The sequence below is a fragment of the Pseudopipra pipra genome, chromosome 12 (genome assembly GCF_036250125.1).
Source record: "Pseudopipra pipra isolate bDixPip1 chromosome 12, bDixPip1.hap1, whole genome shotgun sequence".
NCBI lineage: Eukaryota > Metazoa > Chordata > Aves > Passeriformes > Pipridae > Pseudopipra > Pseudopipra pipra.
In genome coordinates this window covers 7,014,811-7,029,901 of record NC_087560.1, presented here as the reverse complement: position 1 = coordinate 7,029,901, position 15,091 = coordinate 7,014,811, and the positions used below count along the sequence as shown (strand labels likewise).

Below are 15,091 nucleotides of genomic sequence, written 5' to 3'. Positions count from 1 at the left end.
TGGCACTTGTTCATTTGTCACTACTAGTCCTTTTTTCTCCCTCTGTTGATCTTGCCTGTCAATGCTTATCTTTGGCATTTTGAATAACTCCTTACAAGCTGAGTTAAAGGTCTGAATAGTCCTGATAAATAGTGATTAACTCTACAGGCAGGTAACAAATCTGGTTTTCTGATTCCTTCTTAGAGCACATCTGAGATCTGTTTTAAATCTTTGTACAGTGCCACTCTCCTAAAGCAGTAGGGCAGGTAAAAGGAGCTTTCTCCTCCCTTCCTCCATTTAAAAACCAAAAAGCTATGAAATGTGTCTGTTTATGGTCAAACATCATACTTCCTGAGGCAGCTCATTTAAGTCACAATTTTAAGTATAGTTTTGGTTCTCTCTATTCTTCTAAATTTAGTTCTTGCAGTAACTGGTAGTAGCTTGTGAATCAAGCCTGTGCATTCTTTTATGCTTGCTTTTATGGTGGGGGATGAGGGCAGGGGGAACAACCCCAACCTCAAAGCCGTTTGGTTTTAAAAAGGAAAATACTAAATCAAAGTACAGCTGTACTTTCTGGATACAAATGGTACCTAGAGGTGCAGAATACCCCCTTTACTTCATCTAAAGGATATTCCAGGTAAAATATTTAAGGAAATCATGCCTTTTTGTGCTATTATTAAAACTTCTAAAATACTTATATTAAGTACAGTCAGTGAGTATCACTTTGACCTTGTGGATTATAAATAGAGACTGTTTTTGTAAGATGTAGACTGTTTGTAGTCTTCTGCAGCTCAGTATTTAGATTAAAGGCCCAAACTTGGTGTGTTTGTCTGTGCTTTATCATCTTCATAGTTGTAAGCACGTACTTCTCAGTTGAGGTCCTTTTTCCTTTAAGAAATAAAATGCAACACTTCAATGAGTTAATATCAATAGTATAGAACAGGTTAAAGCAGTGAGTAAAAATCTGTGTCTGAATTTTACCTATAAGAACTAAATCCAAATCCTAAGAAATACTGAGTTAAAATATTTGCAGAACAGTATTATTTGTTTGTGTATGTAAGGTTTACTGCTGCTAAGTCACAAGGATTTTAATCTTGTCGTTTTTGAGAAGTCTTAGAATTCTGAAATGCTAAGTTTTGAAATATAGGCCGTTATTCTTGTTTTTGTGGTCAATATGGTGACCTCACTTTCAGCTAGTATTTAATTTCTGTGTTATCTTCCGGCTTTTAGTTCCTGAGGTTGTTGCTTTTAAACAATGTTCATTTTGCTTTGGATTTCTGGTGAGTGGTACATTACAGAATTTGAGATATCAAGAAACTCTTTTAATGAAGACAAAATAATTTTTAGTTTATATTTAAAGGCCAGCAGTAACTCTTCTGGCTGCTTCTGACCTGCCCAGCTGTTTGCAGTAGCTGTGACTAGGTGGTCTTTCACATCAAGAAAGTCAGAAATAGCCTTGATTTGGGCTTTTAGCCAAGATCAGCTCTCCAGAAATTGTGGAGCTCCAGCATACTCATGTGAGTGCCAAATGCATTGTTGCCACAGAGTTGAGGTTTTTCAACTGCTTTATTCTTTCCATTTACTGTTTTTAATGCTCATTCTGCAGATGGAGTTTGAGCACTAGTCAGCAGTAGCTGGATTATGGAGAAGTCCAGAAGTCCATCAGTTAGGAAAAATGAAGACACAACCTATATCAGAGAAAATGAAATGTAGAACTTTTAGGACAAGAACTATGCCATTATTTTGTCTTTCTCTAATACTGCTTTTCCCTCTTCTCCCTCCAAACCAATATATGGAAACGTATAAACAAAGCAGTTACCAAGTTAATGAAAAGGGAATTATACCTTTAATAAATTATGTCCGTGTAATAAAATTCATGTATTTTTAGAAATACACTTTGAGTAATTAGCAGTTATTATTCTAATTAGCCCATGAGACTGGGTATTTATTAAAAAAACACACATTTAAAAATAAATCTAAAAGATAAGCTGGTAATAGTTTAGAAACTGTCAGTTAAGATTTTATGAAGGTAGAAGCATTTTGTCAAATATGGTACTGTCCCTGGCAAGGTGTATTTGAAAAACATATCTGTGTACATTGTTTACCTTCATTGCATGACCTTAGTGTGCTGATCATCCTGTTTTAGCTTTAACTCGGGCTAGAAAGCAGATGTAGAATCAGAACAATGATCTGTTAAGTAGTAAACATGTTCTGTTCTTTATGTTTTTTAAAGGTTTTTAGTTCAGTGTAAATAAGTGTTTTTACACTCAGTAATTCTTCCTGATTCTGGCACTGTGTGCCCTCTTTCCCTTTTTCTTCTCGTGTGCTGCCCTGAGTGGAGCTGGAGTGCAGGAGCTTTGGTAGGGTACAGGTGTGGTGTGCGACTGCTGGAGCTGGGAGTACTGCGGGTGTAGGTGGTGTATCCCTGTCTCCCAGCAGCCAGTCTGATCCCATGATCTGGCAAGTGCTGGGGAAAGGGTGGTTGGTTCCTGGCACCAGGCAGGTCTTTATTTAGCGCAGCTCAAATTTAGAGGCAGCGTGAAGGTCATATGATAAAAGGTTTTTCTCGAATCACAAGATCCCCTCAGTGGAATTTGGCTGTGCCAGTGGAGGTGGCCTGGGAGCCTTTGGGAAGAGAACATGCATGGCATGAACAGTGGGCCTGCAAAACCAGCCTGTAACATGGCCTCTGTTTTCTTGTTGCAACTAGAAGGAATAAAACCATGGAAGTTCCTGGAAGATTGATATCTGTAGAGATGAGTAGCTGCAATATACCTTAGAGAAAAAGAGCTGACTCCTCTTCCTTTGTGTATGAAAGTTGTCCAATTATTGCGAAAAGTTACACGAATATTACAATATTGTGAGGGCCCTGTTTGGTATCTTGAGAAATTAATTTAAATTATACTGAGACGAAGTAGAGATCACAGCACTTGATAAAAAACAAGGGAAAGATGACTTTGGATCTCTGACCTGTGCTTTCCCATTGTTCTTTCATTCCAATAACTGAACAGGAACTCTGTCTCTTGCCAAGGACTGGGGAGCCTGTGTTTGTTGGTTTGCTGGGTTTTGTTCAAGGGAAGCAGCACATTTTAAACCGTGCAAGTGATGTTGGAAATAGAGTGGTGGTGTGTAGGTGTTGGGGGTAGTAATGCAGCTTAGGGAAAGCTTGCCTTTCATTAGGGAGCTGTATTAAATTTACTATTTAATGTGACATTTTTTCAATCAGTGCTCAGGGTACAGTTCAACTGAGGAAAAAAAGCAAAGGAAGAATATGAATTTTATTTGATTGAAACAGTTCTCTATGTCAAACAGTTGTTAGCTTTAAACTGTCTTTGGATGACAGATACTAGATTGTAATCCCATCAAGGCAATGATACACCTTAATATTTGTGTGTAGAAAAACTCATTTTGTAATAGTTTGGAGATTGTGAAAGCAGTAACATTTTCCTATTTCAGTATTAGGACTAAGCTACACAGCTTATGGGCTGTTTACAAAGTAATTAAAAATAGGTGGCATAATAGAGGAAAACCTGACACACACACCCCCCTTTTGTAGGTTTTGTTTGAATCAATATATTATTCAAAATAAAATTTAAAAGGTGTGTTTCCAAGGAGCTATCAAGGTATAGCTTGATATGTATCAATATATTCGTTCTTATATATATTCACGTTTATATTAATTTCTAGTCAATATGAACTTTCATTAAGAAGGAAAAATTACAAGATGGAATACAGAAATTGTGTGGCTGTTAATTTAGCAGTGCATAGTAATATCTGGTGGTTTAATGCTGTAAGCTTAATGAGTTAATTTTTAAACTTGCTCAAAACTCTCAATGAACGTTTTATTGGGATGCAACATTTGTGTTACCTGATCATTTCTGCTACTTAGATTGTAAAAGGTAATTTTTTTTTTTAGTTTTACACATTTTCCTTGTTGTTCTGCACAGGGTCAGCTTTACCTGCTGGTGACAGACCAGGGCTTTCTTACAGAAGAGAAGGTTGTCTGGGAAAGCTTACACAACGTGGATGGGGACGGGAATTTCTGTGACTCTGAATTCCACCTACGGCCTCCATCAGACCCTGAGACAGTCTACAGAGGGCAGCAGGATCAAATAGATCAGGTACTGCCTTTCTGTTGTATTTTTCTGTTTGCTTGTGGCTATATATAACATTTAGTACTTATTTTTAGTCATATGTGTTTATAATTACACAGGTGGGTACTCATGCAGGTATGGGACTATAAAAAATCCTTTAGATAATAAAGTTGGGGTTCTCCAAAGTGCTACTTGAAAGTATTAATATGCTTTTGAGGGAGGAAAAGTGAGACCAATGAATAGTTTGGAAAATGATTTTAAAATCTCTTGGAATCCGATACTTGTGCAAAAAACTTGGAAGTGTCACATCTGCCTGGTATATGGGAACAGAACCAGGCTGTGGAACTTGTCCTCCACAACAAACATATTTCAGCTCATTAATATTGTCATAACTGAACTTTGCCTTCTGTTGCCCACTGGCTGAATGTGGGACAAAACCCTCAGCAGACTGTGTGTCGTGGTGGGTGTTTGTTACTCTTCATGAGATCCAGAGCTGACAGAAGTTGTGTCCAAGGTGGGGCTGAGTTGTACCAGTTAATGCACAAGTGCATGGCAAGACCAAGCTCCTTGGAATTCTTACAATCTGAACAAGCATAAGTTTATAATTATCAGCATTAATGTTTTTTAAATACTGGGGGGAATATTAATAAGATGCTTATTAATAAATTCAAGCACTGCATCTCTCTTGCAGAATAAAAATCTGGGAGAGATAACAGGGCTGGTAATATTTTGAGTTGCTGTTTGGTTATATGCAAAATACACTTGATTTTCTCATCTGCTGAGGAGTTGGTGTTCCTAATGTATTCCCAGCATTGTTCAGTGGAGTGGGGACAGATACTCCATCAAGCATAATCAGAGTGTTAATTAGAGAAAATTACAAAGTGACAGCTTCAAAATGTTCTTCCTAGAACTGGTATGAGCTGACACTCTGTCTTCTGCTGCTGTTCAGGTAATGGAATATAAACCTGAAAGCACAGTTTTTTAATTAGCTTTTGTGTTTTCTGTGATGGGATGTAGGCACTGTGAGAGGAGATACTAAAGCAGCTGTTCTGCAGTTGAGGTTATGGACAGGTTCTGAAACAAATTCCTGTTTTCCATTTGAAGATAAGGCTGGCAGAAGAGGGATGGTGCTGGGTAGCAGCACATGCTGAAAATTTCACTTGATGTGACTTGACTCTTTTCTGTGTGAAAGAGCATTAATAACCAAGTTTCCTGTTTAGGATTATCTGATGGCATTGTCTCTACAACAAGAGCAGCAAAGTCAAGAGATTAACTGGGAACAGATCCCAGAAGGAATCAGTGACCTAGAGCTAGCCAAGAAGCTCCAGGAAGAGGAGGACAGGAGAGCTTCTCAGTACTATCAGGAGCAAGAACAAGCAGCTGCTCAGGTCCAGGTAAGAAAGCAGCATTACAGAATATGAGCATGAATTTTAGAGAGTATTACCTTAATTGCACAGACACAACCTGTGTGTGTCCATGTTTCAGCCTGGTGAGACTGTTTACATCCTGTACAAGGGGAATACAGGAGTCTTTAGGAATGTGCTTGGTTGTTGCAGTGTGCCTGGAGATGTAGCAGCTGCTGACACTTCAGTACTTTAAAGCTGGCCCGACCTTCTAAACTGGGGTTTCATTTGTTTCATTCAAATTGGAATGATGGGATGAGTTCATATGTAAGGTTACAAAGGTGGTGTCAGCTGGTATTTTACATTACTTGCAAAAGAGCATTCAAATAAGAATTTGTTGATAGCAGTTGAAGCTTTGTCTTGCAGAAGTTTGTTGCTGTACATTTTTAGGTGATTCTGTCTATGATATCATGTGAATCAGTCATTTCAAATTGGGCAGTTAACAGTTTCTCCCAGTACACATTTCTGTCCCATACCCACCATAAACAGCTGATTTCAAAATGCTTTGACAATGGGATTCATGCACATGTATCTACAAAAATGCAATTTAACTGAATCTTCTCTGCAAGAGGCAATGCTTAAGTTGGTGTTCTGGATTCAGGGAGTTCTTAACAACTGAAGACTTTTAGAACTGCTTATATTTACAAATATGTAAGAAATTATGTGTATGAAGGCTGAATCTTCGGCCTGGAGCAATTCAGAACCATTATCTGATGTTTGATAAGCATGAAACAAGAAGTTTGACAGTTAAAAGTTGTGTTATTTCCACTGCTTGTTGCTTTAATAGAACCACGAGTAGCTGCATCTAAGACACAGATTCACCACTGCTGGCTGAAAAAAGGTAGAAAGAACTGAAGAACCTGCTTAACAGGTTGCTGCTCATTTGCAGCTATGAACAGGTAACAGTTGGAATAGATGGTGAATTAACAAAACTTATGTTGCCTTTGTATACCAACCCCCTTGCCAAGTTGTTAATGAGTTCCTAGTCACAAAAAGCTGCTGTTTTGCCATATCTCACTGTCAAAACCAACACTTTGACTCTGTAAATTCTGAAACGTGGATTATGTCCTTATAAAGGAAATCGGGAAAAAATTCCAGTACAGTAACACAGAAGTGCCAGAAAATGCTTGAAGCTATATTTTATTATTGAAACAACATCTACATATGTGGACACAACAGAAGGGACACACAGGCCTTGAAATGTATTTCCAGCTGACTTAATTTTTTAGATATCAGTGGTTTTTGTGGAGGTTCTGGAGTGTTTATACAAAAAGCCCTTACCTGAATTCTGCTGGTTTGCCTAACATTTAAACTTCTGTTTGTGAACTTGGACACACAGTAACACTTCAGGCTGTGAAGTGTTACAATAATGTGTTTATTCACAGTTTTATTTGTCCCCACAGCAGCAGGTGCAAGGTGCTGCTTCTCCAGCCAGCGCGAGACAATCCGGGAGTAACGAACGCAAACGGAAAGAGCCTCGGGAGAAGGAGAAGGAAAAAGAGAAGAATAGCTGTGTTCTCTTGTAACAGAACATGGAGTCACTCTGGAGCCAAGTGCATGTCCTCAGAAGCAAAAACAAGGAGTACAAAGGAAGACAAACCTGTTACACGCCGCCTGTGCCTGATTACCCCATGGATTTTGTTCCTGTTCCAAGAGGATGGATGACTTTGTTACAATCAGACTTCCTTCAAAGTCAGAGTGCGAGCTGCCCACGAGGGAATTCCAAATCACAGTTGGACGCGGCTGTGCTTTGAGTTAGTCATAAAAATACTGCACCTTGTAGCTGAACACACAAATCATGGCAAGTCCTGTGTCCCAGTGACATCCATTACCTGTCCATCAGTCAGTAAGCTATCTTCTCTTCTACTCTAAACAAGGGAGGTCATTCATTTCGGGCAAGGCTTTTCCCTGAAGTCTGTACACGAGCACAACAGAGTTCTGTGTTACTTACCTGCTATGAAGCTATATCTTAGGCTGGGTATAGTCTTCATGACACAAGAGCCCAAGTGACAGCTGGGCACTGCCTCCTCAGTGTGTCCAGATTTCTTTGCTTCTGGATCTGGTATGTTCTTTTTCTGAACCCAGATTTATACTGTGTTACTGCTCTCACTGCATCTCCTGGCCAGCTTTCTTGCCCCAAGAGTATGTGACTTGATAGGCATCACACAAAAATTGTCATACAAAAACGGGGCATTTATTAATAAGCAAGATGAATATTGTTTGCTTTTCTTGCAATTACAAACTGGGTATGGCAACTCAGATGTTATCAGGGTTAAACAAGTAATTTTATAGGTAACTTCTTTTTCTTTTATTATTTTTTCTCTTGTAGGTAAACTGGACCAGATAAGCTTTTATTTATTGACCTCTCCATATGATAGATGAATGATGAGAGGAAACTAAGGTCTATAATAATCCTTATATTCTATATAAGAATGCAGAGTTAAAATAACTAACTATCTGCCTTTTTTCCAGAAGTACCTTGAACTTTAACATGACGTTAACGTGTCCACTTGTGTATTTAAGCAAGTGTACTGTAGTTAAAAACACACTTTATTTGTTTGTTTTATAAATCGTGTATTCTTAAAATAAGCACACTTCTGAAGGGTGAGAGAGCAGTGAAGCTGCTCTCTAAGGTGGGTTGGAAGCTGGTCAGGTGTAATATTTTGTTTTTTAAATCACTAATTTAGAATTTTTGGAAACCAGATTTTTCTAATTTATGGGAACCAAATAAACATGTTGTGTCTTGTAGTATTTATAGAATGCAGAAACTGAACACTTGATGAATTTTGAGGGAACCACAAATCTTCCTCCACTTCCATGAAATCAGTAACAATTACCTTCTTGCTGAACCTTTTGATAAAAATTTCTATTTAGCAATATGTAGATACTTTTGACAAAGGCTGCTTCTCCTGGGCTCTCAGCCTTAGCACTCATACACAGTAACCTGGGAAAGCTAAGGCAGCCAGGTGGAATGTGACATTCCTGGGTTCAGGAGTTTGGAGGGTGTCTGTTGGAAGAGGGTGTCTAATGCAAGTCCATCAGTAAAAAGCTGTTTTAAAATTATTTCGAGCAGACTTTGCTGCAGTGATGGCAACCAGTCATCACACAAATCTGTCATCTACCTAGAATGAAAATTAGATAAAGGAAGAATGTCTTACTAACTAAAGGGCCAATTTTTATCACTTTTCTTCCATGCCTTTTCCTCTTTTGTTTGTTTGTTGTGTTTTTTTCACTTTTGTTACAATTTCCCTTTTATAATGATGAAGTAATGAACAGTAGGAGGTCTCTAATGCAAACTGTACATTTTAAAATGTCTCTTCTCTAGAAAAGTCACACCCAGAAAAGTAATTTTAATACTTAATGTGTGCAGTTCAGACCATTTTCTATGTCAAAGCAAAGGTTGATGTCTTTTTTCCTTTGCAGCAGCCTAACTTCTTCAAACAAATTAATGTGATGGAGGATCACCAACATAATGACTTAGCTATTTTAAGCAGTTCAGAAACTATTCCAATAGTGTCAATAACAGAGACTTTAAAGCCAGAATGTTGTTTAAAAACATTCTGTTACTAAGATTTTTTCCCAATTTGTGTATTTACATTTATTTATTGACCTTGAAAAATAAATATGTCAAGCTAAGTGTTTGTTATTATTTTCAGTGACAGTGTTGCCAGGTTAAACTCCTTTTGGAACAAATCTAGCTGTTGTGGTTATGGAATATATCTCTTTGCCTAAGATACTTGCTCATATTAGAAGAATTCATGTAACATTTCCACTTTCAGACAGATGTGCCTGAAACCCAATATACTGCAGTTACAGGAATTATTGCCATTTGGTCACAGAGGAAGAAGAGTTAAATGCAATGCTCATCATGAAGCTGGGACTCCCAGATAATTCAATTTCTCTTTCTATAAAGGAGAAAAGGGTTTCAGGGTATCCGAGATGGCAGGCATGCTGTGGAAACAGTCCTCTGTTAATATCCTTTTTTCTTTACAGGTCTTGAAGCTTTGGAAAAAAACTAAAGAATTCCTGAAATCTAGGGCATTGTTCTGCACAAGTTGAACATTTTAGTAGCAAAACTTACAAGCAGATGAGCTTCCTAATATCCAAAATGAAAGACAGCTGGAAGCTTAATTTATGCCCTGCTGAGACTAACCATTCCAAAAGCAAATGTCACACAGTATCTGAGGATCAACAAAACTGAACAGAATTGCTTTTACTTGTGTAACAGTGAGCTTGGAAAACAATATTGCACAATATAGTCATGGAGTACCAGAAAAACAGTATCTACTTCTGACTGTTTACTTAATTTGCCTTTTTTTTCAAGCTCATGTTCTGGCAAAAGGGTACAGATTTACACCTTAAATCTGTTTATACACTTTAGCATGCACAAGCTCCAAATACCTACATAATATATATGGAAGTGTCCAGAAAAGTAGAGTAGAACTTGTTTTCCACTAGGTAGCAGTTAGCACAGAAAACAGAATCACAGAATTTTTGTTTGTTGCATTATAGTCGTGACATATTAAAAAAAGCTACATACAAGTATTCTTAAAGTTAGCAAAAACCTGAGCACTGCCGTAGCGATAAATGTTTGTTCTAAGGCACTTTGTAAATGCTCCAACACATCACTTTTCTTGTGACACTCATGGAATTGGCCACCCAACAAAGCAGGTCCAAGGGAAGGTTGTAACAAGGATAAAATCAGCATTCCTGAAAATTCACTTGAACACAGTGCAAAAGCTGTGTTTTGTAGCTGTCCATTCATGTAACAACTGCTGTGCTCAGAGTGTCTTTGCAGAGCTGCCCTGGTGGGTCCCCAGCACGGGAGCTCCCAGGGAAGCCCAGGCAGTCTCTTACTCAGCTGGTATTTCACATTATTGTCATGTTCCTTCAAACTTGTATACACAAGCTCTTGAAAAAATTTTTCCAATATGTAATACAAGGCAGTTTGAGTTCTTGAAATGGCATTTTTTGTGCACTCAGCAGAAATACTCGAGTAAAAGGTGGAGCTGACGTACTTTTAACTGAACTTTCTTCTTTCCTGCTCCACTAGTTCTGTAACCCAAAGTTAGCTCATTGCTTGGATCAGCTCTTGGCATTAGGATGCTTATTAGAGAATCCATACAAACTACATCCTTAAATACAACATACTTAATTAAGACCTTCTTTATTTTATATAAAAGTAGACTCCTTAAAAAAAGTTGTAACCTTAAACAGCAGGTGCCTCAGGAAATGCACATTAATAGGTGCAGTATCCTCATTAGAAAGCATATTAGAGAAGAGCAAAAGAACAAGCTGTAGTTTGGCTGCAATATAGTGCTCACATTCCTTCCATCTGTTCTGTGACGAACAAGACCTCGGTCACAAGAAAAATCCAGCACTGAAAAGTGTTCCTGTAGTCCAGTGGTAGCAAATGTCAAGTGCAAGGGCTGACAAGGGCAGTTCATGTTGTGAGGAGTTCAGGTCCTTCTGGTATTGGGCATGACTGCAATAGACTGTTAGTGCTGAGTGGGAACATTGAGTGAGTGACACTTTCTCACACAAAATCATGTGCACAGAACTCTGTCTGGTGTTCACTCCAGAGTGTTTCCATGTAGCTCCTTGTTCACAGCTTGTTCTTATCGTTGTCCAGTAGAAAAGCAATGGATTTAATCTCAGCTGTCACCTGCTTTGATGGGGAAGTGCCACAGGGAAATGCTGAGCAGGAAAGAGAGGCTGGAACATAAAAATCTCTATGCTACCTCTTGAGATTGTTGAGGGATTTGTCCTTAATTCTGCTGTCATTTTGGACACAAATAGCTGTGGCACAGCTTGCAGGGCCAGATTTTCTCACCTAGGTAATGCCCAGCACGCTCATTTCCGAGGGGGTTGGCACTGTGTGCACTGCTCTTCACTCTGTCACACTTTACAGTCGAGATGAGCTGTTCTGACCCTGGGATAACTCAAAATATTTTTATTAAATGTCAGTTGCCTACTGTTCAGTGTTGGTCAGTGTCAGCTCCTCTCACTCTGAGCTCTCTTTACTTGGCTCTAGAGAACTTGCCTTCATCATTCCTTCTCTGGTTTGTAGGATTACTTGTGTTCATGGAGAAGCTTCACGTGCTGAAAGGGGCAGTAGTTCCTTGTTTTTCAGGGTTAAAACCTTTAATTCTCTAGTTAATTATCATTAGAAACTCAAGATCCCATGCTTGCCTCTTTGCACAGCATACAAAAATTTCCAACAAACTAGTGCTAGGTTTGGGAAATCTTCACATGAAGTTCCAGCACTCAAAGTAACCAAAAAGTTTGCCAGCTTAGTATGAACAGCACACTTACAAATAATGTATTGCAACAACATGCTAAAAACAAAGGCAGCTGCTGCTCTCAGTGTGATCTGTTGATGAAATACGAGCTCGGGCACTGCAAATGCTCCCCTCACAGCCCAGCTGTGCATTCAGGGGAGCAGGGGCTGCTGGTGTGTCTGGAGTTTGTTGGGGCCAAAAGTGAAGGAAATGGGATTGTTTGAAATAGTCAAACACTAAGCCAAATGTACATAGATCTGGGGGTGGACAGGGACACAAACTCAGCCAAGTTTTATTATTTTTTAATTGCTCCCTTGAACTGTCCTTTAGTGCTGACCCAAGTTCAGTTTAGGTCCCATCCAGCATAAGTGAAACAAATATGGGGAGTGATCCACCAGTGTCTCATGAGCCCAAGCTTTTAGCTCAGATGAACTGAGGTTCTCCATCACAGAGCTGGATGGAATAATGTGATGCTTAGTTTCTCTCAAAGTTCATGCTCTCCTTTCTTGTTGAAGCCATTAGTAAAACTTGCACAGGCTTTTTGAGTTAAAACTGCAGCTGTAGCTTTTCAAAGGTAATATTAATATTATGCCAAGCAGTTTAAAAAATTTCACCTCACTTAGTTTAGCATTTTTTGATTTCTCCTAAATGTGTTTCCAAAAGAGCTGGGACAAATGGGGTTTTTTTTGTCAGAAATGTTATGTTTGGTTTTGTTCTGGCTCACTGGAAATACCAAGGAAGGGGTCAAAACTGCAATTATAAGGAACACCAGTATGTCAGTAAACTAAGCTCATCTGAGTAATGGGCACACCCTTGGGTTTGGTCATCTCTTGTTTTGGGGAACTGCAAAATAACAAAGAACAAAAAGAAGCCAATTTTCTCTCTAGTGTTTTGGTGTCAGGGCATCAATGGGTCTCTTAATTTTAGGGGTTTTGTTACTGCAGATTAACCAGAGCCAGAAGGAGCTGGTTTATATTAATTACTGTTTTGTTTACAATTTTTAGTGAAGTCCTTCACACTGAAAGTTTGAAAATTCTGTAAGTAACAGTATGGGGGGGGTTGGCCAAATTGGGTTGTAGTTACTGTAGGAAAAGATATTGCTGTGGAAATAAAATCCTTCTTTTGTTAGGAAAAGTATAGTAGGTGGTGCCTTCAAGACACTGAAGATGGATACAGTGAACCAATGAACCTGCTTGTGGATTTTTAAACAACTTATAATTTGGCTTTTGCATTTTTTTTTGTCATGAATAGTTGCAATAATCACACGTTTGCATTCCATACACTCAGGTTACAGCAGTGTGTTTGTATTTCTGGATTTCTTACACGCCTTCTCTTAGGGGCTGGCAAGCAAAAATAACTTTGGAGAACCCACTGAAAAAGTGACCACAGGTACAAGGATTTCAAATCTGTTGTAGCAAGGGTTTCTTTACCTATATGTTAACTCTTGAAATCTCCAGTGCTGTTACATTATGTTAAGAAGTGCAGCTGGTCAGGGAATTACAGAACAGACATTCATGGAATGAGCAGGATTTTGGTTTGGAGACAGTTTGTACTTGCCAAAAAAAAAAAAAGAAAAAAAGCCCAGTTCATACAGGTTGCTGTCAGCTTGCAGTGGACAGACTGTGTCACTCAATGGCTTCTCCCTGTGTTTCTGCAATGTATTATCAGTGTTTGCAGGTCAAGCCTCACCAATTTGACAAGTGGTACTTCGAACTACAGGAAGTATCAAGTACTTGTCCTATCCCATGGGATATATTCTGTATCTGTTACTACTTGCTCAGTATTAGTTCTTACATAAAACTTCACAGAATGTTAATACCTTACAGTAATTTGTCAGGGAGTGAGAAATACTGGCAGCAGTTTCCCCACAATAACCCAATACAGCTTTAATGTGAAATGACAGTTTAGGTTTATCTTTCATATTAAAGCTTTCAGCAAAAGAAGTTTTATCAAAGTTTTCCTAAATAATTTTTGATTATCCTTTTATCTGCTCAACAGATACATAGCTATTATTTGTACAACTTCTGATTATCACTTTTTACACATACACGTAAACTTCCTAAAGAAGCCACTGATGGAACACACAAACATAAATCCTACAGAAGCTGCCCCAAGTTCTGCAGTGTTAAGTCAAGTATTTGTTGTCTTAACTGCCTTCACTGGGTCTTTATACAATGAAAGGTTTAAAAACAACCCCACACACGCAAAACCCCAATGTATTTTAGGAACGTTCCAGAGACTTCCAGACTGGTAATGTCTTCAAGATGCCACCAGAATTGTGCAATTCCTGTGTTAAATTTAGTTTAGTTGGGAGCCTGTTAGTCACCCAATGTTTACCTGGTCTCTAAATCTAGTTTGAAAAGGAAATGCAAAATAAAGCTAATGCAAGTCACTGTGGATTTACCAAGAGAGGGGAGAAGTTACACTTTTAAAGATGGTATTTTAGGGGTACATGACATGATTAAATCTGGTCATGCAGCATCATTTGTACCAATGTATGTGATTAAAATCCTTTTCATCATGTTACACATTATCCAGCACTGTAACAGCATCAAGTTCAACTACTGAATGTTTTGCATTTTAAAAGCCTTAATTGTTTATATTGTATTAATGTGTTTTTAAAAACTATAAGGAAACAACATTTTCCTTGTAAATTGTTAAAATAATTTTGAACACAAATAATTTTCAGAGGAATCCAGTTCTGTATCTTAATACCCCTTTTTGTTTGTGTACCACAAAGCTGTTAAATTCTGTTACCTTTTAGAAATGTCTCTCGTTATCAGCCTCTCTATAGTTCAAGGTCTTTACCCAACTGAGATTTATTTTGGTTAACAGTCTTCTGAAACTCATTGTATGTAAATAAAGTGAGCAAACTTAAATAAATATTTCATTTAGATATTTAAGTTCTTTCCTAATAATAAAAGGTTGGATGATATGCTAAAAAAACCACCAAACAACCCAAGAAAAACTCACTCTGGAAAAGGACAGACTTCTGGTGCTCTCCAGTATTTTATAAATTCACAGTTTTTGGCAATTTGTTTTCAATTATTTTCCCCCCATCATCTTACTTTAATATCTTAAGTAAAATATCTACATATACACAATCATGTTTTTCATTTAATTAAGCTTTAACTGTGGGAATGCACATCTAGATGTGTAATGGAAGAAACAAAGTCACATCTCCAGTTCTGTTTTTGTACCTCTCTAGAGCTTTGCCTTTTAAGATTATAAACTTCCATATTTCCCATTTGATCCATTAGCCACTAGAAACTCATCTTAGAGCAAATCCTGGTTTTGCATGTGTTGTCACACCTGGTGAAGCACAGCCTGCAGC

At 38.2% G+C, this 15,091-nt stretch overlaps 1 protein-coding gene across 2 annotated transcripts in view; it reads left to right on the top strand.

Annotated features, from left to right (window-relative positions):
* Window positions 1–14,640, top strand: part of MINDY2 (MINDY lysine 48 deubiquitinase 2) — a 30,638-nt gene extending 15,998 nt beyond the window's left edge. The window contains exons 7-9 of one of the 2 annotated variants that reach the window (XM_064668234.1): window positions 3,927–4,100; window positions 5,294–5,467; window positions 6,883–14,640. In XM_064668234.1, the coding sequence (XP_064524304.1) occupies window positions 3,927–4,100; window positions 5,294–5,467; window positions 6,883–7,002 (468 nt within the window). In that variant the 3' untranslated portion in view covers window positions 7,003–14,640. Of the gene's footprint in view, window positions 1–3,926; window positions 4,101–5,293; window positions 5,468–6,879 lie in introns of both variants that reach the window. The other variant, XM_064668233.1, reaches the window with a different exon arrangement.
* Window positions 14,641–15,091: the final 451 nt, after the last annotated feature.